General features: G+C 42.8%; 1 protein-coding gene across 3 annotated transcripts in view; it reads left to right on the top strand.

The window, feature by feature from the left end:
- Nucleotides 1–17,500, top strand: part of satb2 (SATB homeobox 2) — a 66,266-nt gene that overhangs the window by 2,830 nt on the left and 45,936 nt on the right. For all 3 annotated transcript variants that reach the window (XR_014569988.1, XM_083777136.1, XM_083777135.1), the window contains exons 2-3: nt 10,483–10,704; nt 15,494–15,685. Coding sequence is in view for 2 of the 3 variants with exons in the window: in XM_083777136.1 (XP_083633262.1) it covers nt 10,527–10,704; nt 15,494–15,685 (370 nt within the window). In the remaining variant the exon portion in view is untranslated. The remainder of the gene's footprint in view (nt 1–10,482; nt 10,705–15,493; nt 15,686–17,500) is intronic.

Here is a 17,500-nt window from a genome sequence, read left to right as displayed (position 1 = left end):
ATGTGACGAGTGAAGCTTTTTCATTAACGCCAGATCTCTCTGTTTAAACTTATAAACATTGCTTAGATGTTGAGAGTTGCAGCACAGCCGCGCGCACTTTGGGATTTGAAGGGTTTGACCTGTGACGCTTTTTAAAGTGCGTATCAAAACAGAGGGGAAGGGAAGCCATACGTTTTCACCATGATGTCCCCTATATCGCTTTCTCCCGTTTACTTTGGTTTCACCGATCGAGCTTTAGCATTAATGTGCAGTGTCACTGCATGGTGACTGTTCTGCCATGAATGCACAAGACGCATGCCTATTAGGCTACCATAGTTGAACTTTCATGTTATATATAGGTGACTTTATTGAGGGCGGTCTAGGCCTATACTCTGCACCGTAACTTTGTAGACTGACTGGATGGGCCAATTGCAGCTGATATAGTCTAATGATGTTGTTCATTGTTATACAACGCAATTCTGAAGCTAAATTTACTTGAATTTATTTAGGCTTATTATTTCCCTTATACACATTGCTAAAATCCAAGCCATCCATTTTGAAAATGAGGAACATATCAACTGAACTGCCCCCTTAACGTGTCCAAAAGAGTGTCATTATCCCCCCTGCATGCAGTATCCATTTCCATACATCCAGACCATGTCCAATTTTCCAATGCCTGTCGGTTTTTTGTTCTGGTCCTTTCTGGTCTCTTCTTCATCCCTTTCCTGTGTGAACCCAGTTATCGGTTCACACATATCAAGGGTGTGTCTGTGCTATTAAAGTGAAGATTAGATAGTGGGGAAGGTCTGTGGGGAGAAAGAAGGCTCACTAATGATACTCCTTCTTCTCTATCTGGCATGGGAGCCATCCTTCCCCACGCTCTCCCCATTAAAGATATAGCTAAATCTATCATCACTCACACATCTGCGGCTTGCAATTCATGTCGTTGGTGGACTCACATATTGAAACGCCTGCGTCTATTGGAAGACTAAATGTTTAAGTATAGTATAGTGGACACGAGACCTGTTTCTGTTTCTCCACCGTGTTCTTTGTACGGTCGCTTCGACGTCTTTTTTTCTCTCCTCACTCACAGTTATTCCTTTTTCTGGCGAGGATGGCGCACGTTGTGGTGGATGGGTTTGGCGTGTGTGTGTGTGTATGTGTGTGTGTGTGTGTGTGTGTGTGTGTGTGGTATAGATGTGGAATGTAAGGGCAGTCGCAGTAAAGTTATTTTTTTTTACGTAGCGGCCATGTTCATAGAGCACATAGCACAAAACTATGTGGCTACTAATCTTTAAATCTCTCCAAAATAGTGCGCTTCTAGCACTATTTTGGGACTGCATGGCTTCGTTTTTTTAAGGAGGGCTCTGCTTATTTACGCGCGCGTGTGTGTGTGTGTGTGTGTGTGTGTGTGTGTGTGTGTGTGTGTGTGTGTGTCTTTGTTGCACATTTGTAACTTAAGCATGCGTGCATGCGCGCGTGTTTGTCCCAAGGCCTTATTTGTCTCTCGTGTGTGTGACTGCATCGTGTGAGTCAGTGTGTGGTCCATGGAAGTGTCACAGCAGAGAAGCTGTGTAGCGCGCCTGCTGTGGTTGGTGCGGCGGAGTGTATATGAATGCGTGTTCGTCTGTCTGTGTGCGACTGTGCGTGCAGTCAGTGTGTCTGTGCGCGCGTGTGCGTAAGTGTATGTGAGTGCGCGCGCGCGCGAGCGCACCCATCCCCTCGCCGACGACGAGGGGTGAGGCCATAAACCCTGTGCTGTTAACTCTTTACCCTGTATTATCAAATGAGATGTTTACGAGTGCGCTAAACATGTTCACCAGAAGGAGCTCCGTCTCGCCCCCTCACGGCAGTGATTTTCCTCCCTTTAACTGAGAGTGTGTAAGGCCTATACAAAATGATGGACCCGTCAAGGGCCGATTTGGTTCTATATGTGTACACTGTCAGCACTCAGCATCATTTAATTTGAAAAAAAAAAAAAAAAACCTAGAATGTGATTGTCAACAATAAAAAATAAGATCCCCTTCAGGGTTTTACTGTGCGAGTGGCTGGTGGTGCCATGGGCGCACTCTGTGTGGAGCACAACATTTGCGCAATATTAGCGTGCTTGCCATAAAGGTCTCTCGCCCCCTCACTCCAGCTCTCACCACATCACAGCGCTCTCCCAGTAACACATCTGATGGCCATAAACAATGCATTCCACAATAATGTAATCTTCCTTCGGAGCAATCATTTTACTCATAAACAGTCACATAAAAAAAAAAAAAAAAAGTTTAATTTTGCCCTCCATTTTGTTTTCAGACCCCTTTAATTCTGTGAAACCATAAATTATGGAGTGAGGCCTCCTCTTGAATTTATGTGTGGATTGTCGATGTGCAAAAGATAGGCTAATGAACGTCCTGTCAGCTTTGATGACATTGATGTGACTATACTGTAGATGTTAGGCTATAGCCGAATGGTCTCTATACCTATATGGAGTGCCAACATGTGCTGTGTTCAAGTTCATTTTTTGTGATTAAGATGATGATTCGGCACTTAACTTTGACCAATGCGGCCTACATCCCAAGATGCACGCCTGTGCTTCATGTGAGGCTGTGTGTGTGTGTGTGTGTGTGTGTGTGTGTGTGTGTGAGGACTGTGAGAATCCAGGAGATTTTTTGGGGGGGTCTCCCCAAAAGCGGGGGTCTGGGGGTCATCCCTCACAAACGTTTTAACAGAGACATTTCCTGTGTTCTGGTGAATTTTGATACTTTTATCAGGCTTGCTTTACTAGCATTGGAATGGGTACAGTTTCAGCCATTAAAACGCAAAACGTATAGGCCTACAAGAAACGTGAAGAAACGTGAGACCCATCTTTAATAATTAATTATTTAAGTGAACATCTCTGTATGATTGCATGCACTGCCCAGACCCCCAGAAACTATTTAACATATAGATTTATAAGTTCCATGTGTTCTGGTGAATTTTGGGAGTTTGATAACAACTCCAGGAGCCAGAGTGCTGACAGCCCTGCATGGTGTGTGTGTGTGTGTGTGTGTGTGTGTGTGTGTGTGTGTGTCAGACAGCAGGGCTTTTAATACCCCACTCTCCCTGCTTGTTTTTATCTGAATGTTACAGATCAGTCAATACCACGATAGCCCTGCTATAAAAGTGGATCCTCAGTTGGTAGACCATACAGCCTATCTGTCTGTGGACATTTTCCTATTGCGACGCCTCATTCTCACTATCAGCGTTAATAATGACCTCACAGGCCCTCTCTCTCTCTCTGTGTGTGTGTGTGTGTGTGTGTCTTTCTCTCTCTCACTATCTCTCTCTCTCTCTCTCTCTCTCTGGGCCTGGTTTGCATGCTTAAGAGCACAACCATGTATTAGTGTCATATCGCAACGGTAAAGTTTATGCTGAGGTAGCCTGAGAAGCAACAGTGCAGACAACATAATATATGTAAGTTTTATCCCTATTTCCTACCTTTTCTGGGAGGTGGTGGGTAACATTTATTGTTTTAGTCCTCTCCTCTGGTTTATCGTATTGTATATTTGATTGTTTTTATAGTTTATAGATTTTTGGGAAAGTTCATATAATATATAGTATTAGTTTATAATGCGTATACAGTTATTTTTGCGATGCACAAGTCAAACAAGTTGTTGAATGTATTACTGTTTCCTGCATCCTCACTACTAACATTCTCAATGTGTCCTATTTCAAACATGCCTGTGTTAATACAGTGTGTGGACTGTTGACTGCGTGGAGTGTGTGTGGATGGGGGGACGGGTCAGGACGGACTAATACGGTACACAGGTTTCCTCTGCGTTGCTCGTTACAGCAATAACATTGCTCCATGAATCTTTTTATTTGTCAGCCTACAGGTATATATATACATTACATACATTATATACAGTATATACATTACACCTTAATGTCAATTTTGTGAATCCCATGATTCTATTGTGAGGAGGTTTCATGAAAATCTGCACACACAACACTTCCCAACGTTTTCTTTGCGTCAAGAGCTTGCCGTTCTCATGTGCTGGAAAATCATTGCCAGCCTACGTAAATCTCATCGAAACATGTCGTTTTACGTAGGCTGGTGTCGATTTTACAGCGCTGACAGAGTGAGCTCTTGACACACAGAGTTATGTTTTCTGTTTGTAACTGTGTTTTTAATTATGCTGCTGCCTGTCGTGGGCCAGGACTCCCTTAAAAAAGTGGACTTTCATCTCAATGGTGACTATCCTGGCTGAATAAATGTAAAAATAAATAAGGACGTGTTGTTAAGTGATGTGTCTAACGCATAATCAATCTGAAAGTTGGATGCAACTTCAGTGCATGAAGAAATGTTTCTAACCCCCAGATTCCCGTTGGAAAAGCGGGTAGAAACGGAACAGATTAAACAAAACAGAATAAAAGTGAGACAGAGTGAATGAGAGTGAGCCGATAAGGAGGAAAAGGAGAGAAAACAGAATCTTCTGGTGACAGGGAATAAGAAAAATGGAAATTGGGAAAACAGTGTTCATAGTGAAGTTCCAATCCCTCTGTCGTAGCCCTTACTTTGCACTCTTTACAGCAGTCATTATACCATATATGTCTTTGAAACGGATGGGAGTACCAATCAGTGTTTGTCAGCTGTCTGATTTGTAGAGTTTAGACTGGCTTTGAATTACATGTTAGCCTCTGTTTGTGTGTGTTTACGTCTTTGAGCTCGACATATTGTTTATAGGTGTGTTTGCTGTTGTGTTTGTGCGCTTCTATTTTTCTGGGTGTGTCTGCATTTTCCTCTGCAATCTTGTATTTGGCCCCTGCTACGTATTTGTTATGTCTAGAAGGTGTAATGATGTGGAATATGATAGTAGCTTATCTTTAAATCTTGATGATATCGTACTATCAAAGTAAATGTTAGCTTAGAAAAACTGAAGGGCCCATATATTAGTGTTTTTCTGTGACCTTTATAGCCACAGCAGAAATAAGGGATTTGGAATATGTAATAATATAGGATGTGATAGCAGTATATCCTTAAATCTGGATGTACGACGTTACAACTTTATTGTCAGCTTGCACTGAAATTTGTTTTGCGTCCATGACATCACCGTTCAATCAACAGACAAGACATACATTACAAAATGGTAGACATTACAGGACAAAAATCACAGAAACAATCAGGAACAAGAACATAGCCACTGGTTTAACGATTTTGGTTTAGAAGCAAGACAGACTGGTGTACAAACGAGTTCTTTAGTCTGTTTTTCTTAAATCTAGGGACTCTAAACCACCTCATGGAGGGCAACAGTTGATATTCATCATTTAAAACATGTAAGGGGTCAGAAGAGATACTCCTCGCAAGTCTATAAGCATGCTCTTGGTCTGGGCCAAGATGTCTGGATGTTGGTGTAATCCTAATACCATTATAATATCAAATATAGAAACTATCAAGGATGAAGACAAAACGTTGCAGTCTTAGCACGGTATTTTAGTATTTCACTGATGGCAGTTGCTTCAGAGAAGCATGTTGAGAAATATGGCCCGACCCTTGGCGTTATCAAAAAAGACATTAAATTGGTAACTGTTCTTATCGTGTCTCTATTAACTGGCTCTACTATCTTCAGCCTTATCAAGAAGTACTGCAGATGGACATGGGCTGCTATGTAGGATGTACAAAGACACCCAACCAAGTAATTAAACACTGCATTATCTGCATTGCTAAATGCATAACATCAGAGCCATTGATAAATTATGTATGGTCATAAGAAAGCTATCATGTCCTTTGCCTACACTTGCCTAAAGTGTGTCTTTAGGGCACAAGTTATCGCCCAACACACCCATAATAATTGTATAAAATGGATTAGCATTTATCAGTGTGTGTGTGTGTGACCATGGAGATTTATGTGCAAAACAATGGTGACACCTGGACGTATATAGGCCCACACCCTGTCTATTAGAGAATACATAGTGGATCGGAACCTCTTTTAACGCGTTTACACCACAGAGAAAGAAAGAAGGAAAGAAAGAAAGAAAGAAAGAAAGAAAGAAAGAAAACCAATAAATAAATAAATCAGTCAGTGGTCTGTGAGTTATTTGTTGGATACTATGGATATGTGAGCTTAGACAAGGCTGGACCCAGATCAGGCCTTTGTAGCTGACAGACCAATCTGGGAACCCTTCAGCCAAAAAACGAAGGAATAAACAGTGCCCTGTTTACCTTTGAATGTGCCTCTGGGGACGGCGCCAAACAGAATGTGGATAGCAGGATGTTGCCCGTTTTGCTCTGCCTTAGGCCCTCCTCTTCTGGTGGGGCGCCTATGTTTTCATTCCCACTAACAACAACGTATAGTATACACGTTCTGAATGTCCCTGCCGACAGATTCAGTATAGTGGGACCTGGGGACCTGGGAAACCGTTCTTGAGAGATTACAGACAGGCGAACGGACAAAGAGAGGCCAGGACACCCTTGTTCTGGAGTCTGGAGACAACACTGAGAGACAATGCTCTTCTTCATGCACTGCATGCTGCTTCTGTCTGGATCACACATTCATATTTAATGCACACTTACATTCTCAAATTCAATATTATTTTCAACTCCAAAATGCAACACTTCTTTGCTGAAGAAGAGGATTTGGAGATGAGATCCTGAAATCAGCAGTTCATCACCGGAGAGAATGATTTAATGCATACAAATAATACAATAATCTTACTGCCACTTTATGAAATTATGAAATTTAACCTTTCTGTCGGTTTTGACTGAACTTGAAGGGCCAATGAATCCAGTACTATATAAATTAGGTTATATTCACATACTTAAAGACTTTACTTTGAAGATGCAAATGCTATTTGCGACTTTCATATCATAATAAAGCAAAATATTGTTTAAAAATAATTAGTCTGTTACTTCTAACAAGAGTCGATTCAATCACCTCCACTTGCAATTAATTACATTTTTGTATTTTTGTTCGTGTTTGTATCACTCAGTTGAGCCAATAATAGCTCTAAAGTTAATAGCGGTTTGGACGAGGCTGTCGACGCTACACAGGATATAGGAGAAAAATGCATAACAGGACAACAACAATAATTTATCTCTTGCATCAATGCCCTCCAAAAAATTGCAAGTGGCACACAGGATGTGTAGCAAGATTGAGAGATGCTGAGCTACATTTGTGTGTATGTGTGTGTATGCGCCTGCCTGTCCTTGGTGAGATGCTGATTGTGTGTGTGTGTGTGTGTGTGTGTGTGTGTGTGTGTGTGTGTGTGTGTGTGTGTGTGTGTGTGTGTGTGTGTGTGTGTGTGTGTGTGTGTGTGTGTGTGTGTGTGTGTGTGTGTGTGTGTGTGTGTGTGTGTGTGTGTGTGTGTGTGTGTGTGTGTGTGTGTGTGTGTGTGTGTGTGTGTGTGTCGTACGATGGTGAGATGTCGGTGAGTCTTGATAGGGATCGTCACTCGTGATAGCACGATTCAGGTTAGGACGTGCTGGGGAGGAGACATTTATTCTCTCATATTAAATGTAGGATACGTGATTTTTCTTCGGTTAAAATAAGTGTTAAATAGCTCTATATTCTGATAGCACTATTCAGTAACGGTAATGTCCATGTCTCTCCAGGTCTTTTACTCATTTTATCCAATCAGGATATAGAGAACTCCAGACAGGATACAAATTAAACAAGTGAAATTGGAAGTGATGATACAAAGAAATGAGCAGAAACAAACACTATAAAAAATACTCTTTGGGCCAAATTGATTGGCAGATATTTCATCACCTATGTACCTGAAAATGTATTTTCTGTTTATCAAAGAGCTGAAGAGACAGGGAGACCCCCTCCCTCTGTCACTGAGCAAACACCAGCAACCATTACTGGTCAGAATACTGGGGGGGGGGGGGAAGACACACGGTTTCGGGAGTCGAACCTGCGGCACGCTGTCAGGCTGGCTAGCAGCCTATAGGTGCCCATGCAGACGGTTGAGCTATAACCGTCTGGGCCCGCACTTTAACCTTTAACCAAACAATATCACTTACCTTTTATTCAGGCAAATCAAATGGTATTCATGTCGTTACCTTTCTGGTGGCCCCTCACTCGACTTCTTCTGTTCGTGAAAAAATTCCACACTTGCAATACTGTGAATAGGGGGAGGCATTGGCTTTTACAATGCAAGTTGTTCACAATACTGCGAGTGTTACAGGAATTTCTTTCATCCAGTGTTCCAGTTTCCCTTGTTGTCATGCACCTTGCTAGTGTCAGTGTGTAAAGTTGAACCAGAACCCCATACTCATCTTGTCTTCACATGCCACTCCTTCTGTGAAATGAAGTTGGCCAGATTGCTATTGGGGTGGAGGGGAGGGGGGGGGGGGGGGGGGGTGGGGGAGCAGATGTTTCTTGAAGTTTACATCATACTGAAGAGGGCTTCAAGAGCTGCCTGTTGAACATTGTCTGCATTTTATTGTCACAAGCAGCCAGCAATTAATTCAATGTCTCATTATATTCCTTTGTTCTTCGCCATTGCTGTTAGCATTGTTGAAGTCACAATTTGAATTATAGCTACCACTGACTTAGCTCACACCCAAGCACGCTTTCCTCAGCTTCATTCTATCAGCTAGCTTTTCATTTTTTCCCTTCTTCTTCTTCTTCTTTCCGTGCTGGTCTTATTCAACTTTGCCACTTGCGTTTTTCTGGTCCCTTCGTTCGTTCCAACACCTTTTAAATTAATCCCAAGGCTAATGTTTTTAATTTATTTTTCATTTTGAGAGGTCTCCCAAGTTCTTAATTCTTCTCAGATTGGAAGAGGTTTTCCTTTTTTATTTTGTGGTCGTGGATTGTGGTAGTGGGTGTTTTTTCAGCATTAGTAGAGAAAAGAGATGATGGGGGGGGGGAGAGAGAGAGAGAGAGAGAGAGAGAGAGAGAGAGAGAGAGAGAGAGAGAGAGAGGGAGGGGGGAGAAATAACGAACATAAAGGATGTAAATGCAGAGAGACGGAGCAAGAGATACAGAGAGGAGGAAAGAGAAATGAAGAGACAGTGAGACGGACCGCGTCATCTTTGTGGGGAAAGAGCTGCAAAAACTATGAAAGAGGCAGGGTGTTGTGGGAGTACTAATGCGGGGTACTAATCAAGCACTATGTGAATATGCCACACTCAAACATTAACCATGGATTCGCCCCTCATTTGTTTTGTTGAATTGCAGGCCAGTGTCACTCAGTACACTGACCCCTCTGTTGTTTTTCCACTCAAAATCTGGTCGCTAACCCCATTTCCATACTCTAATACAAAATCCCTTCTCTCTCTCTCTCTCTCTCTCTCTCTCTCACTCTTGCTTTGCCTCGCCATTTTCCTTTTTTTTCTTTTTTCTTTTATTTATTACCCCAGCCCCTGTCTGTCTGTCTGTCTGTCTGTCTGTCTGTCTGTCTGTCTGTCTGTCTGTCTGTCTGTCTGTCTGTCTGTCTGTCTGTCTGTCTGTCTGTCTGTCTGTCTGTCTGTCTGTCTGTCTGTCTGTCTGTCTGTCTGTCTGTCTGTCTGTCTGTCTGTCTGTCTGTCTGTCTGTCTGTCTGTCTGTCTGTCTGTCTGTCTGTCTGTCTGTCTGTCTGTCTGTCTGTCTGTCTGTCTGTCTGTCTGTCTGTCTGTCTGTCTGTCTGTCTGTCTGTCTGTCTGTCTGTCTGTCTGTCTGTCTTTTATTACCCCAGCCCCCCCCCCCCCCCCCCTCTCTCTCTCTCTCTCTCTCTCTCTCTCCGTGGTGTGGGGTCACACATGCTGGCAGGTGGTGTCCGGGGACTCGTATGTAAATACAAGCAGTCCATTTGGCCTGGGCGAGCTGGATGCTCTTTGGTACTTGGCAGTTGTCCCCTGTCTGGCCTGGCAGGTTTTTCTAATGGGCATTACCCATATTAGACGTTTGGCTGACGCTCTCTTATCAGGGGACACTTGAGGTCCGTGCTCTCACGTGCACGTGCACGGAGAAAACAAGGTGCGTGCACGCGATGCACGTGCCCAGATTACAAGCACACTGATGTATAGTTATATACGCATACTCACCACCCACACTAAACTATACACACGTAAGCCACGGCACCGCACAACCCCCTCTTACCCACATTGGCCAGTTTACATTCTCCACAAACACTGATGCAGAACGCCTCTCTCTCTCTCTCCCTCTCTCCCTCTCTCTCTCTCTCTGTTGATAAGCCCTTGTTTCTAACTCTCTGGGTTTTAACGTAGCTCAATCCACTCCGCTGTCGTCAACGTTTGTCTGTCTGTCATCTCTGTGTGGCTTCGTGGCTGATTGGGTGTCATGACATCACCCTCCTGTTGTATCTTCACGTGAGAGCTATCAGTCCACGTCCAACTCCTGCTGCTTCTGAGAGGCCCGTACGAGTGTACGTACCTTTTGGTGATTCTACAATTGAAAACGGTACAACCAAGTGACATGTATATTTGTGTCGGCCCTAGCGTGCGTCTTTGGTTTACATTGTCCTGCAACCTTGTCTGTCTGTTTATCTCTTTTCTTCTCCCCCTCTCTCTGTCCATTGTCCATCCAGACCCATTCCCTCTGGCTGGAGTTCCCCCAGGTGTGTGGAGGGGGATGGAGCATGGCGCGGAGTCCCCCATCATGCAGGACAGTCCCGAGAGGAGGGGTGGCAGCAGCCCCGACCTCGCCAGCCTCCCTCCCCCGGGGAAGAAAGGCCGCCTGGAGCTCAACGGGAGTCCCACGGAGCACGCACGCCTGCGCCACAACGGGCTCCCTCGGAGACCCCTGGGAGGTGAGCATATATATATACAACATATAAGTTTAAAAAGTTGCAAGTTGTACATACATTGGTTCTTTCATTAATTAATTAATCAATTAATTAATTAATTAATTAATTCATTCATTCATTCATTCATTCATTCATTCATTCCACTTTAAATGTTTTTAGGGCCCTGAATGACAGAGCATGACTGAGGGCTAAACATATTTATTTCACCAAAAAAAAAACATCAGATAACAATTGTTTTCTAAATTGGACAGATGAATAAATTGGACTCATATTTTTGCATAGAAATCTCAGACTTGTGCAATTTCAACACACAGGCACACACATTAGCCACGTCCATTTCACCAAGCATTTCAAGACCAAATTTCAGTCCCTATAATACACACAGGACATATTTGAAACCTGCCATTGCGTTTGGATAGATCCATTCCCAATGCTGTGTTGTATGGCGGACTATAGTGGAGCTTAAGGCCCAGAGTTGTATTTTATATTAGTTTATACTGTACTGTGTCAGTGTAATCTATAACATTGGACTTACAAAATAAAGGAGCTACTGCCATATAAACATGATTTATACAGCTCACTCTAGGCTATCGATCCCTGCATTCATAAGATTGTGAATGAGAAAGAGTGAGGGTGAGAGAGAGAGAGAGAGAGAGAACGAGAGAGAATGAGGGAGAGAGAGGGAGAGAAAGAGCTATCTATATCTGCCTGTAACTGTCTGTTTGTGTTAACTGCAGTGTGTTGTCAAGAATATCACACATTTCGTATTAGCGATGGTGGAATGAGAACATGAATGAATGGGTGACCCCCACAGATCCACACTTTCATAGTTAAATCATCACTTCAGACTGTACTGTGTAATATGGCATCCTGCAATATAGAGTGGGGCATTAAAGATTTCGGCAGCCAAGTCTATGGGATATTTGTTCCTATGCCCAGCTGATGATAAGAGCGCCCCTCACTTCACACAGGTGTGATTTCTACATTTGTTTATAGAGCACTAATGACATAAATCGTTTGCCAGCCAAGTCTATGGACTTTCAGAATATTACAATGTTTGATGAGAGCACTTTAGAGAGCACTTTAGAGCCAGTCAAGTCTACAGACTTTAATATTTGTTTCAAGCACTTATAGGGCTCTATTTCATCATGTTACTTTGTTTAGAGCAGTTATGACGTAAATCATTTGCCAGCCAAGTATATGGACTTTAATGTTTGTTTAATACATATTGACGTATATATATATATACACACATGTTTTAATAGCCATCTGTTGTCTGTGACTGACGTATACAGGTATACGTAATACGTTTTATATCGCTTTATATGGATCTGAAACGGCACCGCTAAAAAACAACTTTTGCCCTGAGCCAGTTGCAGGGCAACGCCTTGCTCTCCCCTGTACGCACGGAACGTGCCTAGACTACTGTTATAATTACGATGTTATATGGCTCCTTACTCGAAAACTACGTCGCTGTCCGTTGTGCTGATCAGACATCTGAGGTTCGGATCTGATTGTTCATTGCATCACGATCGAAATATAAACGTTTCTCGAGAAAGATAGATAGCGTGAGCTAATGCTAATGTAGCCCCCAGCCAAGACCCAGCCCGCAACAGCCCTGCCAGTCGGGCTCAGCCCTATTGGGTACGACAGGTTGCACGTTGGTCTGGCGTGTGGGAGGCCCGGGTTCAATCCCCGCTTCCACGCAATGCTACACTAACATTAGTCTTTTCTTACAATGGAGGTCTGTGAGCCTCCTCTGAGTGGGGAAAACATTAGCACTTGACTGTATAATCTCCCCAATTCCGGCCCCGTGCAAGCTATTACCAATTGTGGCCACCAGGCCGCGGTCAAAGTGTTAATTCATGTTGTCACTAAATGACGACATAAGATGCCAATATAAATACAGTGGGCGCCCGCCGCCCGTCACTTCACATGAGTGTGATTTTTGCTGGCCATTCATTGTCAATGGCATTCAATGTTTGTGTTCACACAGACCCTCAAAGCTGGACATAGGAGCGGCTATAGCTCCCCGTCAAAAAAAAAAAAAATCAAATAAAAAGTTGAAATGCGAAGATATGATATATTTCTGCCCCGACAGTGACGAAATGGTAGAAACAAGAAACATATATACCATCATGTGAACAAAGTTCTGTGACTTGGGGGGGGGGGGGGGGGGGGGGGGGTGGCAGAGAGAGGAGGAGTTTCCTGCGTGGAGCGGATGGGGTGGATGGTTGGCCTGTAATAATGACGGGTTGTCTTTGAAGAGAGGAAACACAACGTGTCTCCTCCAAACCACACTGCTGCCATGGGGAGGGGGGCCACACACGCACGCACGCACCACGCACAACAGCTTCTTACGCTAATATTCTCATCCCTTCATCCACATACATAGAAAGGGGATTAGAGGTTTGAGGCATAGCAACATCAGATCGAGCCAGATTCAGGCAGGGGGGGGCGAGAGAGGAGCCAGCAGATAAGGCAGAGAGAGAGAGAGAGAGAGAGAGAGTGGAGTAAAGATAAGAAGGGGGGGGTGCTCGTTGGAGGGAGCCATTCTGTGTTGACAGTTATATTTCCCTGTTGGGGGAAATTCACTTACTTGAATTGGCACAGCGCTCCAGTGTGTAATTCACTCCATGAGAGCCATGAGGACTGGGAGCAGGCTGATTAATGTGAAGGAAATAGAAATATAGGAATTGACTGATTAAAACAAGGGGACGCATGGGGAGGAGGAGGAGGGGGGGGGGGGGGTGTTGCACCACCTCGTGTATAGAATGTGTGTGTGTCGTGTGTGTCGTGTGTGTGTGTGTGTGTGTGTGTGTGTGCGCGCACGTGTGTTTATATATGTTTCCATGTACCGTGATGGTGTGTTTTGGATAAAGAGGTATGAGTGAGTATTTGTATTGTATTATTTTATATACGTGTAATGAACCGTGTGTGTGTGTGTGTGTGTGTGTGTGTGCGTGTGCGTGTGCGTGTGTCCATGCATGTGGTCCTGCACATTGCTGTGCTCTGTATTAGAAGTGCTGGGACGGTGCCTAATGCTCTCAGTCCATCAATTCTTTTGAGGGAGTTAATTAATTGCCAGTCGACAGGTGGCCAAAAACCAAAAACCTTTTAGGAAAAAAGCCTGATATTGGAGAGGAGGGAATGGTTTCAGCATTATGCTGCCAAAGGAGCAGGGATGCTGGGGCACGATTTCAGGAGAGCTGCCATCATGGCTGCGTGTGAAATTCTGTATAAAACTTATAATCAGACTACTGTATATATCTCCCTTTAAAAATATAAGGTGTGTTATGTCATTATGCCCTTCAGATCCTCAACAAACCAAGCTATTATTTCATGCATTTCCAGCTTAAATCTTTAAGCTTTAAGCTGTATATAAACTATATTTATTTATCTATTTATTAATAGCCAGGTTACCCACAGCATCGCCCGGGTTAATGTGCAGGTGAAATACATTTCCATTTATTGAACCGATACATTTCCATTTATGGAAATTATTAGATTTTTAATGTATTTAAAAATATATACTTTGAAAAAATATATTTTCTTTATTTCTGATTTTTGCGTGCAACCCATAAAAGTTGTTCTGCAACCCAAAGATGGGTCCCGACCCACTGTTTGGGAAACGGTGATCTATTCTATGATGTCAGTGCTGTGACATCATGTGTCCATTGTGCGAGCACCAAGTTCACTTATCAGTGTTGCAAAGTCTCAATTTGGGAGAGTCCATAAATTGGCTTTTATCTGACAAATTATCATTCTCAATCTGCAAACATTTCTCTGAGATTGATTAAATAATCCCAACGTAATATATGAATTGTCCTAAAATTATAGCCTACAGCTACTGCATGTTGTCTTCCAAAGAGGACAAGGCTTTTTGTCCACATTTTGCTTGTGGCAGGAGGGTTCCAACACCTACTGTATAACGTTGAGTAATTCCTGGCTGAAAATCCACACGGTTTTCGATTTGCATATATTTTCCTGAAAATGAACCAGTTAACTGACGTGTAACTGACATACCCTATCATGTCTCATTTGGTTCTATAGATAAAGACCTTGTACCTTCCTTTCAACGTAACATTATCGTAACATTTGATCATTTGGGCCATCTGACAGATCTTTTATTATTTATATGCATGTTATAATTCATCTTCTGTATCAGCACTCTGCTGGGAATAATGGTTCATATCATTGTTTTACTGTCCGCTTTGAACAAGCATAATTATCTGTTATGACATGCATTTATGTTCACTTAAGCTCAAAGAGGGAACATTAAGAGGGAACATTATATCTAAATACAAATACATTGGATGTTCTACTGAGAACTTCCATGCTATTCTCATTATTGACTCACTGGGCGAGCCTTTGTGTTGTCTTATACTGTCTTCCAAAATAACTGTAGAAGAATAACTGGAACTCATCAGTATTATTATTATTATTATTAACGGTAATATAAACTTGATCCGTGATAATCACACAAACCAGATGTTGTGTAAGCTAGGGGTTAAAAGTATTCTGCTCCTTATCTCCCTTGTTCCTCTTTAATCCATTTATGGTGTTAGCATTATGTTATGCTTTAGCTATTGAAAAATAGCAGATCTACAAGCTCATAGCACGCCACCGAGTGGCGCGCTACAAGCTTGTAGGTCTGCTATATTTTTTAAATGACTGACGACTGACATAGAAACATAGCTTTTTCAGAAAACTGTCAGGATGTAGAAGACATTTTTAGAATCAGATCTCATGTAAAAATGGGTTAACTTTAATCTCTCTCTCTCTCCACTAGGTCTGATGATCCCAGTGTTCTGCGTGGTGGAGCAGTCCGGAGACGGAGGTGTCCAGCACCAGGCGGAGGTGGAGGGACGAGACGAGCACGCCGAGTTTGTCCTGGTCAGGAAAGACATCCTGTTCTCCCAGTTGGTGGAGACGGCGCTCCTGGCCCTGGGTTACTCGCACAGCTCTGCTGCCCAGGCCCACGGTCAGTGTACATATATACTATTAACTAACTGTCACGTTCCGGTGGTGTGGTGAGGACCCAAATGCAGGACAGCAAGCAGACAGAGTTCAAAATCCAAGATTGGGTGGTTTATTACAAAAGAACTGGGGAAACGTCACAAACACTGAACTGAACAAGAAGTGACACCAAACAATGACTGGAAAAGGACTGACTGGGGAGCGCTAGACAGGCAAAGTCTGTGACTGTGACACTAACCCTAACCCTGGGTTACTCACACAGCTCTGCTGCCCAGGCCCACGGTCAGTCACACATAACATTAATATACTATTAACTATTAGTTCATAAAAAAACAGCAAACAAGGAATTGCGTGTTAAACACGCAATTCCTTGTTTGCTGTTTTTTTAGTTAACGTCACAATGACCTTGACTTTCAAAAATATGAGTCAGGTTGATGTAATGCTGGTCACACAAGGCCACTGTTTACCTGTGAAATGCATCATGGGAATTGTAGGAGGCACAGAGAAACAGACAGAAAAGGGTATTGCTGTTTTTGTGGGCGATGGTAACCATCAACAATGAACTGAAACCAGGCGGCAAAGCTTTCGTTCTTGGAAATAAAGCCATTGCGGAAGTAATAAAAACGTTCTCATTAACAGCCCAGCAGCTGGAGCTGATACCAACTCCTCCGGCTACGCAATTATTTTAATTCCATCAATGCGGATTTGATGCAATTTTACACTTGGTTTTATTACCTTAGTAAACCTTTTCATAAAAAACTTTATCTTTTCGGTCGCTAGTTTCAAATCACAGCATGATGTGCGTTTTTGTAAATGATGAAATTGATGCAGGGTATGCTTTCTATACTGAGTGAAGACTCACAACCTCGCTTCAACCAATAGCACACTGGTTTCGCTTACGGCCATTTTGGTCCTCCAAAAATGTTTTACGTCAATAGTAACCTAGTGTTAGTGTAGTAGGATGTCATACTGTGTGGCTCTATTTATTTGTGATAGTCATTTGTGTTGAGAATTGAGAACCAATCCATTAAGAACCATGAATTAAGAACCAAAATATGACCATTGACCTTTAAAACACATGAGATATATACTGTATGTCCTCCAGATCATCCATTCACCCCCGTGTGTGTGTGTGTGGTGTGTGTGTGTGTGTGTGTGTGTGTGTGTGTGTGTGTGTGTGTGTGTGTGTGTGTGTGTGTGTGTGTGTGTGTGTGTGCGTGTGCGCGTGTGTGCGTGACTTTGTGTGTGTGCGCGCGTCATTATGTAATGTACCGGAACTAGCCAATTACAGACAAGTTCACCAGTGCAAACCAACATTTCCTGTAGACATTATGATATCTGCGCCATTTTATCTCGAGTGTCGGAGGTGGACACTCGCGAATCAAAATAGTTTTAAATAGTGATTATATAGAAGCTGTCAAAAAGACATTCATGTGGAATGTTTATTGTGAAAAAAAAATCAAAAATATTTTTGTTTTAATAGAAATATTGACCTATATGTCCATGCACATTCAACTCAGTCCGAGCCGGCTTAACTCACACTTTACGCAAACTTTACACTTTTTACACTTTAGTACAAATGAGAGATAAAGCAGAGAGAAAGATGGAGAGAGGTAGACAATGAATGAGAGAGGGAGGAAGACCGTAGATATAATGTACAACTGGGAATGACATTCCTGCCACTCTTTCATGTCTGTAGGTAGAAATTAAATGGCATACAATGCTATTATTATTAGGGCATGCCACCTTTTATAGTTGTAGGATGCTTTTGTCTTTCTGTGCCAAATGCAGTCACTGCTATTTAATTAAAAAGATAAAC

This window comes from Protomyctophum parallelum (genome assembly GCF_964188405.1).
Source record: "Protomyctophum parallelum genome assembly, chromosome: 11".
In the NCBI taxonomy this organism is placed as follows: domain Eukaryota; kingdom Metazoa; phylum Chordata; class Actinopteri; order Myctophiformes; family Myctophidae; genus Protomyctophum; species Protomyctophum parallelum.
This window is presented reverse-complemented; position numbering and strand designations above follow the sequence as displayed.